The following is a 19,676-nucleotide window of genomic DNA, read 5'->3' on the forward strand; positions in this document are numbered from 1 at the left end:
CACACACACACACTCATGCTCATTGCAGTAGCCAAGATATGGAAACCACCTGCATGCATCCATGGATGAATAAAGAAATTGTGTTAACTACACTAATAAAAGACAAAGATGCTAATTGACTGTAACTTTGCCATGCCCCCAAGCCATGCCCACCAGCCAATCAGAGCGACTGTATGCAAATTAACCCAACCAAGATGGCGTCCAGCAGCCACGGAGCTGGAGCAAGCAGGAGGCTTGGTTGCCCCAATGATGGAGGAAGCCAAGCTTCCCGGCCGCAGCTGGCTCTGAGCTCCACTCAAAGCAACAAAGTTTCAATTATAGAAGGTAAATAAGCCCCAGATACCTGCTTTCAGCGTGGCCACGGAGCTGGAGCGAGCAGGATGCTTCCCTCCCGCCTGCCCTGGCCGGCTCTGAGCTCCTCTCAAGGCTACAAAGTTTTAATTATAGAAGGTAAATAAATCCCACAATAAATTAAAAAAAAGAAAAAAAGGTGAGGCTGGGAGCTTCCATCGACAGAGGGCTTGGCCAGCCTGAAAACGGCCCTCAGCCCCTCACTCAGACTGGCCAGGCACCCCAGTGGGGACCCCCACCCTGAAGGGGTGTGACCAGCCTGCAAACAGCCATCAGCCCCTCACCCAGGCTGGCCAGGCACCCAAGCGGGACCCCCACCATGATCTGGGACACCCTTCAGGGCAAACCAGCCAGCCCCCACCCATGCAACAGGCCTCTATTCTATATAATAAAAGGACAATATGCAAACTGACCCTAACAGCAGAATGACTGGGAATGACTGGTCACTATGACATACACTGACCACCAGGGGGCAGATGCTCAATGCAGGAGCTGCCCCCAGGTGGTCAGTGCGCTCCCACAGGGGGAGCTCTGCTCAGCCACAAGCCAGGCTGACGGCTCCCAGTACAGCGATGGTGGTGGGAGCCTCTCCTGCCTCCTCAGCAGCACTAAGGATGTCTGACTGCAGCTTAGGCCTGCTTCCCGCTGGCAAGTAAACATCCCCTGAGGGCTGGCGGGCTGCTAGAGTGATTTCTGACTGCCAGCTTGGGCCCGATCCCCCAGAGATCGGGCCTAAGCCAGCAGGTGGACATCCTCTGAGGGGTCCCAGACTGCAAGAGGGCATAGGCCGGGCTGAGGGGACCCCTCCACCCCCGCCAGAGTGCACAAATTTTTGTGCACCGGGCCTCTAGTAAGATAAATGAATGCTAAGGGATAAAATGTACATGATGACTATAGTCAACACTGCTTTATGGTATACTTAAAAGTTATTAAGAGAGTAAATCATAGGAGTTCCCATCACAGAAAAAAAATTTGTGTGTGTGTGTGTATCTTTATGAGATAATGATAAATAAACTTATTGTGGTAATCACCTCAATATATGTAAGTCAAATTATTATGCTGTACACCTTAAACTTACGCAGTGCCATATGTCAATTATAGCTCAATAAAACTAGAAAAATGGCAGAGTTATAAACATTATTAAATTTTATTAACAAAAACTTTGTACATTTTCTTTAATACATGTGGAATTTTACATCTAGGTAAAATAACAACACATTCAAAATTTGCCATTTATACAAATTGTTACAGAATAACAATCAGTGGGTTAAGTAAGTAAAATAAACCACACCGATTTTTTTAAATTATCTACAAAAGATTTGACTTTCTTTAAAATTCCCCTGAACATATAAAAATAAATTAATTTTACTTTTCAATTAAATCTACTAATTAGAAATATTACAAATCAAAATATCAATGTTATCTTATGAATTTTTCACAATACAAAACAGATTCACAAAACCTTATTTACAGAAATGAGGTAAGAACTGTGCAATGTTTAACCAAGAGACATATTGCAGAATTAACATGTTCTTCCAGCTAAGTACACAGTGGAGGTCTAATTACAGCTGGGTCTTTTCCACTAATAACTCACACATTTAAGAACAGTTCAATGATTGCGTTCCCAATTGTTTAATTTATACACAGCCATCCTGTCACACCAGGAGTGTGGCTACCCAAAGTAGAAGGTCTGTCATACAGATTTCACCTATTTCAGGAACTGTCGTGGTCGGTTGCTTGTCTTATTTTGTTTGTTTGAAATCAATTATCAGAAATGGGAAGTTTTTAAATTAAAAAAACAAAAATTCTTACCAAATCCACTCATTTCCTTGTGACTCATTAGTGGATAAATACCCAGGTAATAGTTTTGCCTGAGCTATCTATGGTGGCATAGAAAGTTTTTAATAAAGGCAGAACCATGGGGAAGGCTGCTGGTGCAACACTGACTATCCCTGCTACTCACAAGGACTGACTATAGTATAGTATAGTGCAAGCTCAGCTGTTTAGAGCCATTTCAACACCATGGAGATACTAACAGGCACTTGATTCAGGCCAAACTCTACCATCAGTTTCCAGAGTGGCCCCTCTTTCTGAAAGAAATCTTTCACTTTGAATTTATCTGGTTCCCCCAGCAGCCTTAGAACTCACTTAACTCAAAGCTTTTTTGAAATATGAGTAGGTCTTAACACTAAAGAAAAAGCATTTAGCAAAAGAAAATTACCTTTAGCAGAAGCAGACATTACCCTCCTAACTTGATTACCAAAATTGGCCAAATCCCATTAGAAAGGAAATTTGTATAACAAAGACTGCCAAGTCCCTGTTGGTGACCTATTTATTTGCAATAACCAATAAAACTCCAGAAGAAATTGGACAGTTCCTTGAAAATTGTTTTAAGTTTTGACTCAAAGAGCAAGCACACTGTAATCCAAACAAAATATACTTGTTACTCAGACAAGCTTCATTCCAACTCATACGAGATAAAATAGTTTATAAATGAAGCAAGTCTTTAGTTTTGCTGTTCATCTCTCCAATTTGTAACAAAATTAGTTGTGTACCAACTATATTAAATTTCTCTTAGGTTGATAAACGCATTGCATGTAAATTATTTCACTGACAAAAGTTAGTTACTAAATTTTCTTTCAAAGTTCAAAAAATCTGAGTGAGGGGTGGGGGACATGGGAATTCCATTTCAGTGCAACAAAGCAACAAGAAAATTAATCAAAGCCTTAAAAGAATGTCCTTGTGGCAATTAGTCCTTTGTTGTGCGGTTAGTTTCTTGTTGCATTTCTTCATAGGTGTAGTAAGAGGACTGCAAGAGCAGCCAATGAAGTGCTAGGACAGCAGGACAGGCAATTTTTAGCCATTTCTCAACTGTCAACTTTTCTCTTGAGCAACAGGCCCGGTTTTATCACTAAGTCTCTGCAGTTAAAACAAACAAAATCAGATGCATTAGCTAAATCAATTTTTGGCCCACAATTGAGGTAATACCCTCTAAATTAAAATTATAAGTGAGGTAAAATGTGGTATATACGGTTCATTTTTTTTTTCTATAAGTCAACATGGTTATTTTTTAGCATAATATAAAGACATACATTTACTAGTAAACATTATCAGTTGTTTTATAAACATGAAATTCAGCGGTAAACAAAGACAGAAATGCCCATCTCAGGAACAGACTCATAAGGAATGAATGTAGAAAGCATCTCTTGAAATTGACTTTTCCACAGTAGTAGTAATATGGTATTATGGAAAATGAAATTTTTATGGACTAACAGTCATGGGTTCTGATGTGACATGTGCCTTTTATCCTTTGATCTTTAACTTCTTTGAGTATACTCTTATTAAATTAATAAAAATGGGATTACAGCTCATTATTATTTTAAAGACTAAAATCGTGCATACTACTGTATCTGGCCCGGTCGGTGTGACTCAGTATTTAGTGTCGGCCAGTGCACTGAAGTGTTGTGGGTTCAATTCCCAGTCAAAGGCATGTACCTGGGTTGCATGTTCACTCTCAGAACCCTAGAGGGGCGCATGTGGGAGGCAACCAGTCAATGTGTCTCTCTCACATCAATATTTCTCTCTCTCTCCTCCTCTCTCCCCCATCCCTCTCTCCCTTCTACTCACTCTAAAAAGCAATGGAAAAAATATCCTCAGGTGACAATTAACAACAAAAAAAAAGATGTCTAGCCCTAGCCGGTTTGGCTCAGTGGATAAAGTGTCGGCCTGTGGACTGAAGGGTCCCGGGTTTGATTCCATTCAAGGGCGCATGCCGGGGTTGCGGGCTCGATCTCTAGTAGGGGGTGTGCAGGAGACAGCCAATCAATGATTCTCTCTCATCATTGATGTTTCTATCTCTCCTTCTCCCTTCCTCACTGAAATCAATAAAATAAAATAAAATAAAAAGGATGTCTAACATATAGCAGGAACTTATAAATATTATTTTCCAGCTTTGCTTTTCTTCATTAGGTAATTAATACTGTTTATTTTATATTATTTACTATTGTGATTTTCCATTAAAAAATACATTCATGCCTGGCCAGTATGGCCAGTGGTTAAGCATCGACCTATGAACCAAGAGGTCACGGTTGGATTCTCCGTCAGGGCACATGCCTGGGTTGCGGGCTCGATCCATAGTGTGGGACGTGCAGGAGGCAGCTGATCAATGATTTTCTCTCATTATTGATGTTTCTATCTCTCTCTTCCTCTCCCTCTCTGAAATGTATTAAAAATAATACGAAAAATACATTCATATTGTAGGAAAAGTTAGCTTGTAATTCACTTTTTAACACAAGAGGAAAAAAAAATACAAAAATTTACTAAATTAATATAGAAACATTTAAATTTCCCATGTCGGCAAAACACGGGAGAAGTAACTAAGTTTGTGGTAAGGACTGTATGTATTCACAATCCAGAAACAATGGGGCAAACAAAAAGCACTAAAGAGTTGAGTTAATGAAAACCAATAATCTATATCTTAAACCAATTCTTATTACTAAAAGTTTCTAAAGACTAAAAGCACAGTAAACAGCAAGCTTTCCAAGTTATGGGAAATAGCCAACATTGTGACTTTTAACACTTTTATTTGCCAAGTCTCACATCTCATTCTTTCCCTTTTTTCTTTTCCTAATATCCAGTCTCCACTCTCTTTTCCAATATCCTTCCTCTACCAGGTTCTGCCCTGAGCTGGAATTTAGGAAAAACAATCACACTCCAATAAAGTAAACCTATGCATAGGGGAGCACTGATAGAAAGAAACAGCCATAAAATGTATGCTACTATATGTATAGTATTCTGTTCCTCCATCCATTTTCAATTTATGTTAACTTGTACACTGACAGGGTAAATTGCTATCACTTACATAAAATAAAAATTTAAATTCATAATAAATGTGATAATTTACTTTCTTTTTGGTAGAATAGTTGGATTATCCTAAAATTTATATATTAATTTTATTATAAGTCAGTTTTAGAAAACACTTCAGAAAAAATAAAAATATTCCTAAAATATCTAGATTAGTTCTACAATTAAACAAATTATAGATACTCACAAAGCACCAAGTATTGTCATTTGAGTGAACTGTCCCCATAAGTAAAATGTATTTTTATTTTGAAAACTGCTGAATTGTAAGATAGCCTTCAAACCTTATGTGCGTATTCAAACTGATATATTTAGGGGATATATAATTGGCTTAGGTCCTTTGTATTTACAATACAAAGCTGCTAAAACAACTAAATTTAAGAAGAAATTACCAGGGGAATAATGTATTCTTTTTTAATGGGAGAGATTGGAGATAATAATCTCTAATCAATAAAATTCTTCTGATTAATCAACAAATTTTTTATTTCACTAGATATAATAATACAAAGATACTTACTGTTCCTTTCTGACTTGTATTATCGCCATGGATGGTGAGAAATGGGTTGGTGGTAGCTGGGTGAAGTGGTGGTGCCTGAGTACCTGCAAGTAGGTTGTTTATTGGTATTTGTGTTGGTCCAGAGATCTGTAGCTGCTGTAGTTCAGGTTGGTGGTGTTGCTGGTGGTGATGCTGTTGCATTAACTGATACAGAAGGGCCTGATGTTGCTCCTTAGGTAAAAACATGTGAGAGAAGATGAGTTCCCTTTCACAGAATTCAGCAGTCAGTAAAGTCTGCCTTTTCTATTTTCTTCTTTATTTTTATTTATTTTTTGTTGTTAGTCCTCACCCGAGGATATTTTTCCATTGATTTTTAGAGAGAGTGAAAGAGAGTGGGAGAGACAGAAATATGAATGCGAGACTATCGACTGGTTGCCTCCGCACGTGCTCAACCGGGACCGCGGTTCAAGCCCGCAACCAAGGTGCAGGCCCTTGACGGGAAGTGATCTCGTGACTCTTCAGTCCATGGGCCAATGCTCTATCCACGGAACCAAACCAGCCAGGGTTATTTTCTTCTTTAATATTTAAATGTAAGTTACATTCATAATACCAAGAAAGAAAACTAGTATCTCATCTGGAAAAATATACTGCACTAGAAAATAACTGTCTAATATAAAATGTCAGTATCACCAGTGAATGGCTTGTTTTCAATAAGGGCAAACAAATACAGGAGACCACTATTCTAAAATTAGGTTCTCCATGAAAATAAAGAACAGCAACTTACAGAACTCACAAGTTATCTGTATTTGACTTTAGAATGCACTATGTGGGTCAAATCCTTCCTCTAATTCTGGGAACTTAGAAAATAAATTTAGAGTTCTCATTCATGCCAACAGAAAGGGTGCTTTTTTGATGTACATGAGACCATTCTTCATAGCAAGTGTATATTTCATTTCTTGAGTGATTACTATGTGCCAGGCAATGTTTTGAGACATGTATTTTGTGCTGGAGACATATGGGGGAGGGGGGAACACCCCTGTCCTTATGTAGTCCACTGTGGGGGGAAGAGGGAGAGACCAACAAAAATGTTAGAATATGATTATTGCTAAAGGTCAGGGGAACCCTGGTTGGTGTTGCTCAGTGATTAGAGCATCAGCCTACAGAAACTTGCCTTTAAAGGTCTCAGGTTCTATTCCCAGTCAAGGGCACAGAGCTGGGTTGCAGGTTCTGGTCTGAGGCAACCACTTGATCTCTCTCTCTCTCTCTCTCTCTCTCTCTCTCTCTCTCTCTCTCCCTCCCTCCCTCCTCCTTCCCTCCCTCTCTCTCTAAGGGTCAATCAATAAAAAAAAAATTTAGCCTAGTCACTTTGGCTCAGTGGCTAGAACATCAGCCCACAGACTGAAGGGTCACGGGTTTGATTCCAGTCAAGGGTATGTACCTCAGTTGCAGACTCAATCCCCGGCCCTGGTCGAAGCAAGTGCGGGACGCAACCAATCAATGTATCTCTCTCACCTCGATGTTTCTCTCTCTGTGTCTCTCCCCTCTCTAAAAATCAACGGAAAAAATATCTTCAGGTGAGGATTAACAAAACAAAACAAAAAATAAAAATAAAGGTCAGGAGAAAGAGAAGTGTGTGAGAGAGAGTATGGCAGGGGTGGGGGGTCATGTGAAATGGATTCATCAGGGAATTCTCTGAGTGGATCTGGGGAGGGGGCGCCTAGGCAGATGGAACAGCCAGTGCTCAGAGAACATCCTGTATGATCAAAGAAGATAGCAAGACCAGGGGTGCTGGAGTGGAGGGAGCAAAGAGGAAAGAGAATACAGCAGTAAGGCTTTTACTCAGTGAAATGGGGAGCCAGTGGAAGGTTCTGAGCAGAGGAGTGATACAGCCTGATTTAGGATTTCTTGATGGAATCAATGTGAGACATGAGAGGAAGAGGAGTGAAGGGTGACTGTAAGGTTTTTAGCTCAAGCACCCAGAAGAATGGATTTGCCATCAGCTGAGGAAGGGAAACTATGTGGAGCAGGTGTGTGGTGGAAGATTATCATTTCGGTTTTGGACATTTTGTGCTTGAAATGTCTAGCAAGATAGCCAAGTGGAGATATCAAGTAAGCAGTTGGGTAAATAAGTTTGAAATTCCAGGGCTGGAGAAGCAAGTACCTACATACGAAAGGTATTTAAAGCTACGTGACTGAAGATCTTTGAATTCTGAAACATAATAAGGGGCGGAGGAGGAGAGAAGGACCTAGGAAAGGAGGCCCAGTTAGGTAGGAAAACAAGATAATGTGGTGCCCTGGAAAGTAAGGTCAGAAAGGGTTTCAAGGAGGGTGGAGTGATCAATTCTGTCAAATGCTGTCGCCGGTCAGGTCAGGTGAGATGAAGAACTAGAACTGACCATGGGACTCAGCAATAAGAAGGTCATCAGGAGGAGACAGCAAGTAGAGAAATAGGGTAGCAGCTGGTGGGGGCTGTAGGGTCAAGCAGTGTGCCTTATAATAAAATTCTTGCTTACATAAATGAGCAAACGCTACCGGTTTCTGAGCAACAATTTGTGCTAAAAATTCCTTAACCATGTTCTGGAAATATGACATCGACATGTGCTATTATTAGAGTAAAAATCTTGATTAATAGGAAGAACTCCAAATAAACTAAATTTTAGTACTTCATATTAAGATGAGGCATGAGATAATAAAACAAGATCACATTTTAGTGTAAGGATTTAAGAATTTATATACAGCCCTGGCTGGTATTGCTTAGTAGAGTGTTGGCCCACACACCAAAGGGTCTCCGGTTCAATTCCTGGTCAAGGGCACGTACCTTGGGTTATAGGTTCAATCCCTGGTCCCATTTGGCAGGGAGGGTATTGGAGGCAACCAATCGATGTGTCTCCCTCACATCAATGTTTCTTTCTCTCTCTCCCCCTCCCCGCTTCCATTCTATCTAAAAGCAATGGAAAAGTATCCTCAGGTGAGGATTAACAAAAATAAATAATAAATAAAAAAATTATGTACAATTTATCTTTGTATCACTATAAATACAGTGAGAGTGAAAATGCCTTAGAATTAAAACAAATATTTTCAGTATATTTTTGACTAAATCAAAGTAGTAGGTAGATGTATTTTAGAAAGAAATGATAAAGGCTGAAATTCTGAGTTAACTGAATAGTACCTTTTCCAGGTAGTCTAACTTAATGAAGTGTGCTAAAGAAATGAAGCTGGAGAAAAGTCACACAACCATATCAACTTGGTCTCACTTTAAATTTATGACTACAGAGGGTCAATCAATGCTGCCCTTGTATGTGAGCCACACATTTCCTTTCACATGTGTCTTAGTCAATTCTTTCTCCCTCTTCACCAAGGTATCTATTCACATCATCTTTGTTCTTTAATATAATATATTTTTCTTTATTTCAGAGAGGAAGAGAGAGGGAGAGAAAAAGTGATGAGAGAGAATCATTGCTGGCTGCCTCCTGTACAACCCCCCCTGGGGATCGAGCCCACAACAAGGTATGTATCCTGACTGGGAATTGAACCGTGACCTCCTGGTTCATACATCGACATCCAACCATTGAGCAACACAAGCCAGGCTGTTCCATATTCTTAAACACCAATACTCCATTCTCCCTTGGCTGATAACTTTACTTATAATTTAATTAAAAATGTAAAACAATAAAAGTAGATTTCCTCAACCTCCTATCAAAAATCCACTGACAACTGCTCTGCCTGCCCTCTTTAGAATACAATGCTACCCTCAGCTTCTCTCCTTTCTTAGGAACTTTGCTGTTCTGGCCCTATTCTTCCTCTCCTGCACCAGAAATTAACCCATTGATATACATATATGCTGTGATATTCAAAAAGAATAGAAGCTACCTCCTTAGACCATGTCTTTCTTCTGTTAGGTGCCTATTTCCCTGCTTTTTACACTAAAACATCTTTAGTTGTCTCTATGCTACCTTCACTTCCTCTCCTCCCATTTTCTTTTGAACCACTCAGTGAGGCTTTTACTTCTTACCAAAACCGCATTTGTGAAAAACTTCTAGACAGTCAAATCCAACGGTCAATTTTTGCTTGTCCTACCAGAGGCGTTTTACACAGCAGAGTCCTCTCTCTTGACACATTTCTCGGCGGAAGCTTTCTCAGTTCCCTCCTAACTCAATGGCCACTTTCTTCCTAGCTCCTTTACTAGGTTATTCTCCTTGTCCAGGATGCCCAGGACTCAGGCTTCAGATCTTATCAAATCTTGTGAATCTAAACATCACATATGCAACAATGACCCCAAATTTATATATTCAACTGCATTCTTTCCTTGGACTACAGACTCATACAACTGCCTAGTGCACAGCTCATCCAAACAGACATCTTAAACTCAGTATGTTCACATCAGACTCCTGTTTTCTCACCAAAACCTGTTCCTTCTGGTCATCCAAATCTCAGTAAAAGTCAACATCCAACTGTTTAGGACTCTTCTTTTTCTTGAATGTCCAACAAACAAGTCTTGTTGGTTCTAACTTCAAAATATACAATTCCAGCCCTGGCTGGTTCTCAATGATTAGAGCATTGGCCTGCACACCGCAGGGTCATGGGTTTGATTTCTGGTCACGGGCACGTACCTGGGTTGCAGGTTCGATCCTGCCCCATTTTGGAAACATGAGGCAGCCAATCAATGTGTCTCTCTCACATCAATGCCCCCACCCCCCGCGCCCACCCTCCTTCCCATTCTCTCTAAAAAGGAATGGAGAAAATATTCCTGGGTGAGGATTAACAACAACAAAATTTCAGACAGTTTTCTGCCATATTTATCGCGCTATTTTAAGAAGCCAACATCTACCTAGACTGCTCCTGTTTCATTGTTGCCACCATCTCCCCTCCTAATACACACAGACTATTTTCCATAATGCAGCAGCTAAACTCATCTCCTCTTTTAAAAATGTAATTATCATGTTACTATTCTGTTCAAAGCCCTCTAATTAATTATTTTAAATAATCCTGAAAGAAAAAGTGAGAATATATAAAACAAAACTCTTAAAAAAAACTTTTAAAAAATTTGGATAATTATTAAAGCTAGGTGATTAGTATATTATACTCTCTACTGGTACACTTTAAATTTTCCATGAAGAGAGTTAAAAAAAAATCACCGATGGCTTTCCATCGCACTTAAGATAAATCTAAATTTCTTGCCACAAACAGCCAAACAAGACAGTCTTATCTCTGGACCAAAACCACCTATCTGATCTTTCCTCTGCATGAGCCTCTCTCATCCTAGAGCAGTGATGGCAAACCTATGACACGTGTGTCAGAGGTGACACGCGAACTCATTTTTTTGATTTTTCTTTGTTAAATGGCATTTAAATATATAAAATAAATATCAAAAATATACATCTTTGTTTTACTATGGTTGCAAATATCAAAAAATTTCTGTATGTGACACGGCACCAGAGTTAAGTTAGGGTTTTTCAAAATGCTGACACGCCGAGCTCAAAAGGTTCGCTATCACTGTCCTATAGTCATGCCAGCCTATTTTCTAGTCTCAAAAACATAAATACTTGTACAGCTGAGGTCTTTTACAACTGCTATTCCCTCTACCTGGAGTGTGCTTTCTCGTCTATTCCCATGTCAGAAAGTCATGCTTCTTTGAACTTCAACTTGTATTTAGATCTGTGCTCAAAAGTCACCTACACAAAAAAGCTGGACCATCCTATAAAAATGGCCTTATGCCACTGTTCTCTATCCCTATCCTGCTTTATTTTTCTTCTCAATATTTATCACTACCAAAAAGTATGTAGTTATTGTCCATCTCCCCTATCAGAACGAAGCTCCATGAAAATACAAAATCTTGCTCACCACTCTATCCCAGAATGTACCACAGTACCATAGCACATGTTCTAATATTTGTAAGTGAATTAATATAATGTCACTACAGGTACTGCAGATAATAGCAAATGACAAAGACAAACTATTTTTATATTATGCATCCCATGTTATTTCACAAAATGTATAATCAATAAGGCACACTGAACATCTATTACAACTTAGATCACTTTCTCCTAATAAAAATCAAATATTATCAAAAGGAAGCACTTACTGGAGTGAGCTGTTGGGAATTTAACAACTGCTGAAATTGCTGTTGATGAAGAAATATTTGTCTTTGCTGGTCAGAAAGTAATCCTAGTCCTGAGGCACTGAAAAAAGATTAAAATTCTTACTTTCTACTATATACCTTTAATGTTTTTTTAAATGTAAAATGAAAGACCACTCTTTGATTTGATGTTTAATAAGTTAAGTCAAGTTTTTAATTATAACATTCTTGGAAACAATGATGTACAAATTTATTTCTGTGTGCATGTGTGTGTGCACACACTGTGAGCACGCATACAAATAAATAAGAATTCACATTGTCGAGAAATGTTTTGTTTTCCTTTTTTATTGTAAACCAAGCAGGCACTAAGTTATTTTATGGAATAGAAATTTACATGTGTTTATAACATGCACATGTAATAATTTATTCTTAATTATTCACGAATCATTTAACCCCCACTAAGTAACACATATTTAAAACAAGAAATAATCCAAACATACTACTGAGTGATTTGATCTAACCTTTTTAAATGGTCCCAATGATCAGTAAAATTAAGCACCAATGAAGAGAGAGCCATAAAGAAGTTTACTAGTACCCACTGAAAATCCATTTAAAGTGATTTATTCCTCAAAAGTATGTTCAATAACATGATCTTAGTCTCCTTATGCTGAACAAACATTCAAATAAAATTCTAGTACAATGAAACAGAGAGTCTCACTCCCTAGATATTCAATATAAATATTTAAACCTTCATCCTATATCAAAGATTTTTTATTATAAAACTAAGGAAATTACATAGCTCAATTTTAAGAAACCAATATTCATATGTGATCTTCATTACAATATTTCTTTTCTTCAGAATTTATGATACATGAAGGCAACATACACAGGGATAAAAATTAGTATTTAAAATATACATCACAGATCAAGACTGAAATTTTCAGCACAGAATATAATGTTTTGTTACTAAAGTGGTTTAATTTTGCTTTATTCAGAGTTAGCTAAGTTTCAAAAATAAATGGCTCTCAATATAATATACTTAGTTTAAAAGTTTGGTGGGCTTTAATTTCTTAGAGTACATCTACAAGGAGCACATAAAAATCCCAATCTAAAACATGGACAACATGGTATTAGGTTGCACTGAAAAACCTAAAATATATTTAAGTAAGTTTCTCACCTGTTAGTCAGTGTAGCTGGCATTGGATGAGTTGCATTAGGTGGTACAGTTGTATGGGTGAGGGGGGTAGGGTTCTGGGATATTGTGACAGGAGTCTGAATAACCCCATTTAAAGCTCCTACAATGCCATTAATTGCCAGTTGGTTACCTGGCAAAGCTCCAATTATCCCACCCACTCCAGGCACTGCAGGAATGGTGGATGTTACAGTCTGCATTCCACTAGCCAGCGCCCCCACCGTAACTCCATTGACCTGCTGAACTCCACTAACGCTTGAGCCCTGCTGAGCAGGACTCTGCCCAGCAGGAGGTGGAGTAGAAAGAGCTGATGAGCTGCTGGTGCTTTGTCCACTGGAGGTTAAGTCCTAATGGAAGAAAAAACAGAAATTTAAATTGCAAGGAACACAGAAAAACTGTTTAAGATAATTTAAAACCATTTAATGTGATATACTATTGTTTGTAAGTAAAATAAACAAATTAAACTAACCACAGCAGAATTACCTGATTTAGTACAGGAAGAGAATTCTCAGGTAAAAAACTGTTTCCTAGATGAGGGCTCTTACTGCTGTTCAAGGAATCAGTAGTAGGAGCTAGAAAAATAAAAGAAAAAAATAAACCTATTTACCCTGTTAAATTACATCAGGTATAAGATTAAAGGCTTATCTAAAAGCTTATCCTGTGGCCCACATTAAAAACACTTAAAAATTAAGTCTTGCTCTTCCTAAGACTAGTTTAAATAATAATAATAAAAATATTTATCTCTATTGAATATCTTGGCTTTCAATCAGTAAAAAAATCATTACACATTTAAATAAAATTTATCATTAAATTATGTGATAAAGTTGGAACAAATTCAAGTTCATCCCTTAACAGGATTCTTTATGCTCTTTGAAATAACCTATCATTCCTTTTCTACATCTTCATGTAAGTTATTATTCACTTATTTAAAAGGTATTGAAAGTCTAGCCTACTTTCCATAGATACATGATAAATATTTTCATACCATTCTGTGCTGAAAATGCATGAATTTGATGAGATGGGCTAGGATTTGTTGTTATTGCTGGAAAAGGCACTGAGAGCTGTGCATTCAATAACTGAAGGCGTTCCTTTTTGGCAGTTAAGTTTTTAATTTGTTCCTCTAATCTTCGATTTTCAACTTGAAGTTGGTGTAATGATTTCAGCATTCCTAAAACTAGCAAACATTTGGATAGTTTTTAACAAAGACAAGTTCACACACAAGGCTAAGTACATAAGTGTCGATAACTTTAGAAATAAGTTGAAATAGAAAAATAGAAATTCTGTAAAGCATTTCTAAATGATTAAGTTTTATTCCTAAATTTATATGTAGATATAAATATACCATAATGTATTTGTACATATATAAGCATAACCAAAAAAGCACCCACCTGGTGCAGGTAATTTCCATTCTCAAAAAAAAAAAAAAAGACAAAAACATTTTATTTTCATCAAAATAAAAACCTAACTAAAGTCAAAGTGCCATTTTAGGGTATTTTACATTAATGGTATAAAGTGAGAAAGAATCATAACAATATCCTTCAACACAATAACCACCACATGCTTTTGTTTGCCACTTGGTTAAGTTTGCTACCAGACAGGTGAGGAACCCCCAAGCCCAGCTGCTCAGAATGCTAATGCATACATCTCCCAGCAGGGGGCAGTGTGTGCGCACCACAACCCCCACTCCCAGAGAAGGCTCATCATCTGTAAACAGGCCCAGTTTCTGTCCTTCCTCATCACCTCAAAAAAACTGACCTCTAGACTAACAACACAGAGTGCTACTGTTTTTTTTTTTAATGTGTTTATTGATTAAGTTATTACATATGTGTCCTTATCCCCACATTACCTCCCATCCCCCCCACTCATGCCCTCACCGCCCTGTTGTCTGTGTCCATTGGTTAGGCTTATATGCCTGCATATAAGTCCTCAGAGTGCTACTGTTATGCCACAATGACAGACACTTTAAAAGTTCTATGTCTTAAAAAGTTGTATTTGCTTAACATGCTGCCAGGGCCTTAAAAAGATATAATTCTACTGGTATAAACACATATGGTCATTTCCCAGGGATTTAACTTTTAGTCCTCCTCTTCAAGATCCCACAAAGAAACTCTTAGTGCACCCAAATGAGATGCATTAAGACTAAGCAAAACCTGTTCTCCAGCTATCATTTAAAGGATTATCCCAGCATAAATTTTCTTACAATAAGCATTTTTTTTTTCTGTCAGGGCACCATTCATAAAAATACAATTTATGGCACTTGTCTACTAACAATAAGGAAAATAAATATATATAATAGTAGCCCGGTGCACGAAATTCGTGCACTGGGGTGGGGGTGGGGGGCAAAGGGGCCCCTCAGTCTGGCCTTCACCCTCTCCAATCTGAGGCCCCTCAGGGAATGTCCAACTACCTGTTTGTGCCCACACTTTTAACAGATAACAGCTCCATTGTTGTTTATTTCTTATGCTTAAAACCACTGGAATTAGTAGGTATTCAAAGTGTGTATACATTTTAGGGGGACACCCTGTATATCTCTAGTCAGCGGTGAAAGAAACCAACAGCAGATTTGGAACCCCCAGACAGGGAACCTCACTCACTCCCCACATGTCTCCCCACTTCACTTTCCACCTTCGTGGGCAGCAGGAGAATCAACGTTTTCTCTCATTAATTCGGAAAAGCACGTCCTGTCACCCGCAGCCTGGGGGGGGGGGGAGGGTGCTAGGCCCCAAGCAAGCGAGGCTCAGTCAGGGCAGCCTTCGCTCATGGGTGCTGGCACCCAAAATGCACATTCCTCTACAGTCGCCCCGACTATCCCACTGTTTCACTGAGAGGACGGAATTCCTCTCCACCTCTGGGTTCTTGATCTTGAACGCTGACCAAAGGCACCTCAGTGAGGGCCGCCCGCGTCCACCAGGTGTGTCTGTCTGCACCTGCTCCTGCCTCAGCACCTGCATTAACCCCCCAGAGGTGATCTCGTAGCTGCACTGGCCTCCATGGGAACAGGGCATCACCACTCCGCCCTCTCACTGTCATCTCACAGGAGCCCACCCTCAGCACCCAGAACACCCAGACACTCTCCAAAGGACGTGAGCGCATCAGGGGGGATGTGTGTACATCCTGTGGGGGTGTTAGGCATGCCAGGTTGATGAAGTGCGGTGGAGAGGCGGGGGGAACTTGTGCATGCCTTGGTTTGCAACTGTTGCAGGCGTGGGAGGGTGACAGTGTGCTGGGGGATGTTCGCATACCGGGGGGGGTGTGCACACCGGAGGCCTCTGGCTTTGCAGATCCACAAACCCCCGTGGTGTGGCCAGGAGGACGTCAGTCTGGCCCGCCACGGTGGCTGTCCCTGCGATCCTGCACCTTCTGGGCCAGGAGGCGGATCTTGCCAGCCACTCCTGGGCGCTGATGGCCTGCAGGTGCTACTTCAGCTCAGCCTGCAGGCTCTTCTTGGCACGCTCACAGCTGTCACCACCGCCATGTGGGGAGTACAGGCCGCCCTCCGCCGGCCTGCCTCCCCTGTCCAGAGGCTCTCTGCACTGTTCATCTGCCCAGAGTGACTGGGGCTGGGTGGAAGCCAGGCGTCCTGCCCTGCCCAACCCTGGCCAATCCGCCCCTGTGCGAGCTGCCACCCTGCCAGGAAGGGTCACAGATCCGGGCCCCGGGACTGCGGACAGCCTCAAGCGCTGGCCCCCCTGCTGGCAGGGTTACAGATCCGTGTCTTGGTCCCGTGGACAGCCTCAAGCACTGCCCCCCGCCTGGCAGGGTCATGGATCCGGGTCCTGGGACCACGGACAGCCTCAAGCGCTGCCCCCCACCCGCCAGGACATGGATCCGGGTCCCAGACCGCCGACAGCCTCAAGCACTCCCCCCCCACCCGCCAGGTCACGGATCCGGGTCCTAGACCACAGACAGCCTCAAGCACTGCCCCCGGTCCTGCAGGGTCACAGATCCAGTCCCGGACCACGGACAGCCTTGCCTGCTGCCGCCTGCCTTCAGTATGCAAACTAGCCACCATCTTATTGCTTCAGGGTGGGGGTCCAGCTTGGGTGCCTGGCCAGTCTGGGTGAGGGGATGATGGCTGTTTGCAGCTGGTCATACCCCCTTCAGGGTGGGGGTCCCCACTGGGGTGCCTGGCCAGTCTGGGTGAGGGGCTAAGGGCTGTTTTCAGGCTGGCGGGCAACTGAAGCTCCCAACCTCTCCGTTTTTTCTTTTTGTATTCTGGGATTTATTTACCTTCTATGGCTATCACTGGAACTGAGAGCCGGCTTTAGCTCTGAGGCTCGGCTCCAGCTCTGAGACCTCGGCTGCTGAAAGCAGGAACTGGGTTTGTTTGGGTTCTATAATTGTAACACTGTTGCGATCCTGCTGGCTGAAGCCTGGCTGGCTGAAAGCAGGTTTCTGGAGTTTAGGTTCTATAATTGCAACATAGTTGCTTAGAGTTGTAGCTCAGAGGCCGGCAGCGGCAGGCGGGGAACCTTGGCTTCCTCCTTCACTGGGACAAGCAAGCCTCCTGTTCGCTTCAGCTGCCTGGCTGCCGGCCGCCATCTTGGTTGGCAGTTAATTTGCATATCGCCCTGATTAACCAATGGGAAGCGTGTCGGAGGTATGGTTAATTACCACGTTTGTCTATTATTAGATAGGATAAAAGCCTAAGCGACCATTACAATCAAATGACTGGAATGACTGGTCGTTATGACACACACTGACCACCAGAGGGCAGACGCTCAACGCAGGAGCTGCGCCCAGCCTGCAGACCCCAATCGTCCATGGGGCCTGCCAGCCAACCTCCTGGTTCTTCCCTCCAGCCAGCAGGCCCCTGTGCTGGGATGGGGAACCGGGGGTGGGTGGCGGTGGATGTGGCCCCTTTCCCAGGGGGGCCAAGGGCCTGCTCCCTCCTTGGGGCCAATGGCCAACCTCCTGGGTCCCTCCCCCCAGCCGGCAGGTCCCAATCACCTGATCGGGGTCAGGCCCCAGGCTGGGCTGAGAACCGGGGGTGGGTGGTGGTGGATGCGGGCAGCGAGGGAAGGAGGAGGCAGGGAGGCGAGCAACCTGATCGGCCCTGATTGCCGGCCAGCACTAGGGACCCCACCCATGCACAAATTTCATGCATTTGGGCCTCTAGTGTTTTAATAAAATATAGCAGCAAAAGTTTATATCCCAAAATATAAAAACCACCTATTCCTCATCCTGCCCCCAAATATATCCTTAACACTAGGCCACTTTTCTAGCTAACCACCACCTTTACTGTAACTTTGCTGTTTGGCATTTTTTACCTATGGTCTCCCTGCCAATACTCAAAATTGTAAAGATACTAAATATGTATATATAACATACATTATATAATTTTAAAAAGTAAATGATATGTAGTATATAAAAATTATATATATTATTTACATATATATAATTTAGTAATTATTCTTTCTCATACAAATTATAAAATCAAGATAGTTGGCATACTTGACTATATGCACTGTTTACAATAAATTCTCCTGAAATAAGCAACTTTTATTCAAAATTAAGCTAAGAGAAAAATATAACTCGTGTATTTTAGTAAAAGTTAAAAATTTATCAGAACAAAATACAATGAGAAACAATATATCCATATTATAATAATTATAAACAGTAACAATCACCAGTGAATAGATTAGAGTTTTCTATGAGTCAGGCAATGTTCTTTACATTTTTTTATGTCATTTAACCCTCAAAACTATGATATAGGTACATTATTACTCCCATTCTACAAATGGGAGACTAAAGCACACTGACATTTAAGAAAGTTACCCATGATCATACTACTAAAGTATGTAAAGACAGGATATAAGATCATGCAGTAAAACTAGAATTTGTTCCACTAAGCCACTATATTACATTTTTCTTACCTTTTAATATAAAACATATATCATCATTTCATTGCTATTCTTGATGAAGCGTGACTTCTGCACCTATCCACCTCTCTGATGTTTCATCCACCCATCCATCTATTCATCTTTCTTTAAAGACAAGAAAAGAATACTTACTGTCACTAGGAGTACCCTGTTCTAATAAAAATTGCTGTCCTTCACTCCACTGCCTCTCCAAAAGCTGCTCTATGCTGGCTGCTACTGGAGGCAGATTTTCCAAACTGCTGTTGCCTGGTGGGTCATAGCGAATCTGTAAGCTGCTTACAGGGGATCTGTTGAAAACATTAATTCTCAGGTTAAACAGCAGAACCCTTCAAAGGAGAGCATTCACATTTCTCAACTTACGCTGACCTTTTTCCTGTACAAGTTTTCTAACACCAAGCAGCCTATGCTAGAACAATCAAACCATAATCTACCCTAAGATTTAGTAATTATCATTCTTCCTCCTCAAATGCAAAACCAAAGGACTAGCTGGCCATACTTGATAATTAAAAACCACTAGAAAATATAAATACACTGACAATAATATCTGAAACAGGCTATACAAGAACTTATAGGTTTATAAGATAAAAGGGAAAAAGGGGATTAGAAAGATTTTAACCTAACTAGCCAGAAGAGAAAAGAGTTCTACCATTCTGCTTTAATATGCAAAATATCAGAATTATAATAATGTAGAATGCATTTTAATTTACAACCAAAAAAAGCTCAATCAAATATTAGTAAACAGATATTTTTAATAATTTTGAAGGAGCCTTTTGTTCTAAATCTAAAATACTTATTTGTAAGTATTTTCAGTATTAAGGA

At 40.6% G+C, this 19,676-nt stretch overlaps 1 protein-coding gene across 12 annotated transcripts in view; it reads right to left on the reverse strand.

Moving 5' to 3' along the window:
* Nucleotides 1–1,543: 1,543 nt before the first annotated feature.
* Nucleotides 1,544–19,676, reverse strand: part of MLLT10 (MLLT10 histone lysine methyltransferase DOT1L cofactor) — a 226,063-nt gene continuing 207,930 nt past the window's right edge. For 4 of the 12 annotated variants that reach the window (XM_036345271.1, XM_036345254.1, XM_036345263.1 and 1 more), the window contains 7 exons: nucleotides 18,990–19,144; nucleotides 13,961–14,149; nucleotides 13,459–13,547; nucleotides 12,961–13,322; nucleotides 11,790–11,886; nucleotides 5,729–5,938; nucleotides 1,547–3,270 (listed from right to left, as the gene is read on the reverse strand). In XM_036345271.1, coding sequence (XP_036201164.1) covers nucleotides 3,226–3,270; nucleotides 5,729–5,938; nucleotides 11,790–11,886; nucleotides 12,961–13,322; nucleotides 13,459–13,547; nucleotides 13,961–14,149; nucleotides 18,990–19,144 — 1,147 coding nt within the window. In that variant the 3' untranslated portion in view covers nucleotides 1,547–3,225. Of the gene's footprint in view, nucleotides 3,271–5,728; nucleotides 5,939–11,789; nucleotides 11,887–12,960; nucleotides 13,323–13,458; nucleotides 13,548–13,960; nucleotides 14,150–18,989; nucleotides 19,145–19,676 lie in introns of all 12 variants that reach the window. The other 8 variants (XM_036345318.1, XM_036345326.1, XM_036345345.1 and 5 more) reach the window with 6 other exon arrangements.

Source organism: Myotis myotis, unplaced genomic scaffold (genome assembly GCF_014108235.1).
Source record: "Myotis myotis isolate mMyoMyo1 unplaced genomic scaffold, mMyoMyo1.p scaffold_m19_p_1, whole genome shotgun sequence".
Taxonomy (NCBI): domain Eukaryota; kingdom Metazoa; phylum Chordata; class Mammalia; order Chiroptera; family Vespertilionidae; genus Myotis; species Myotis myotis.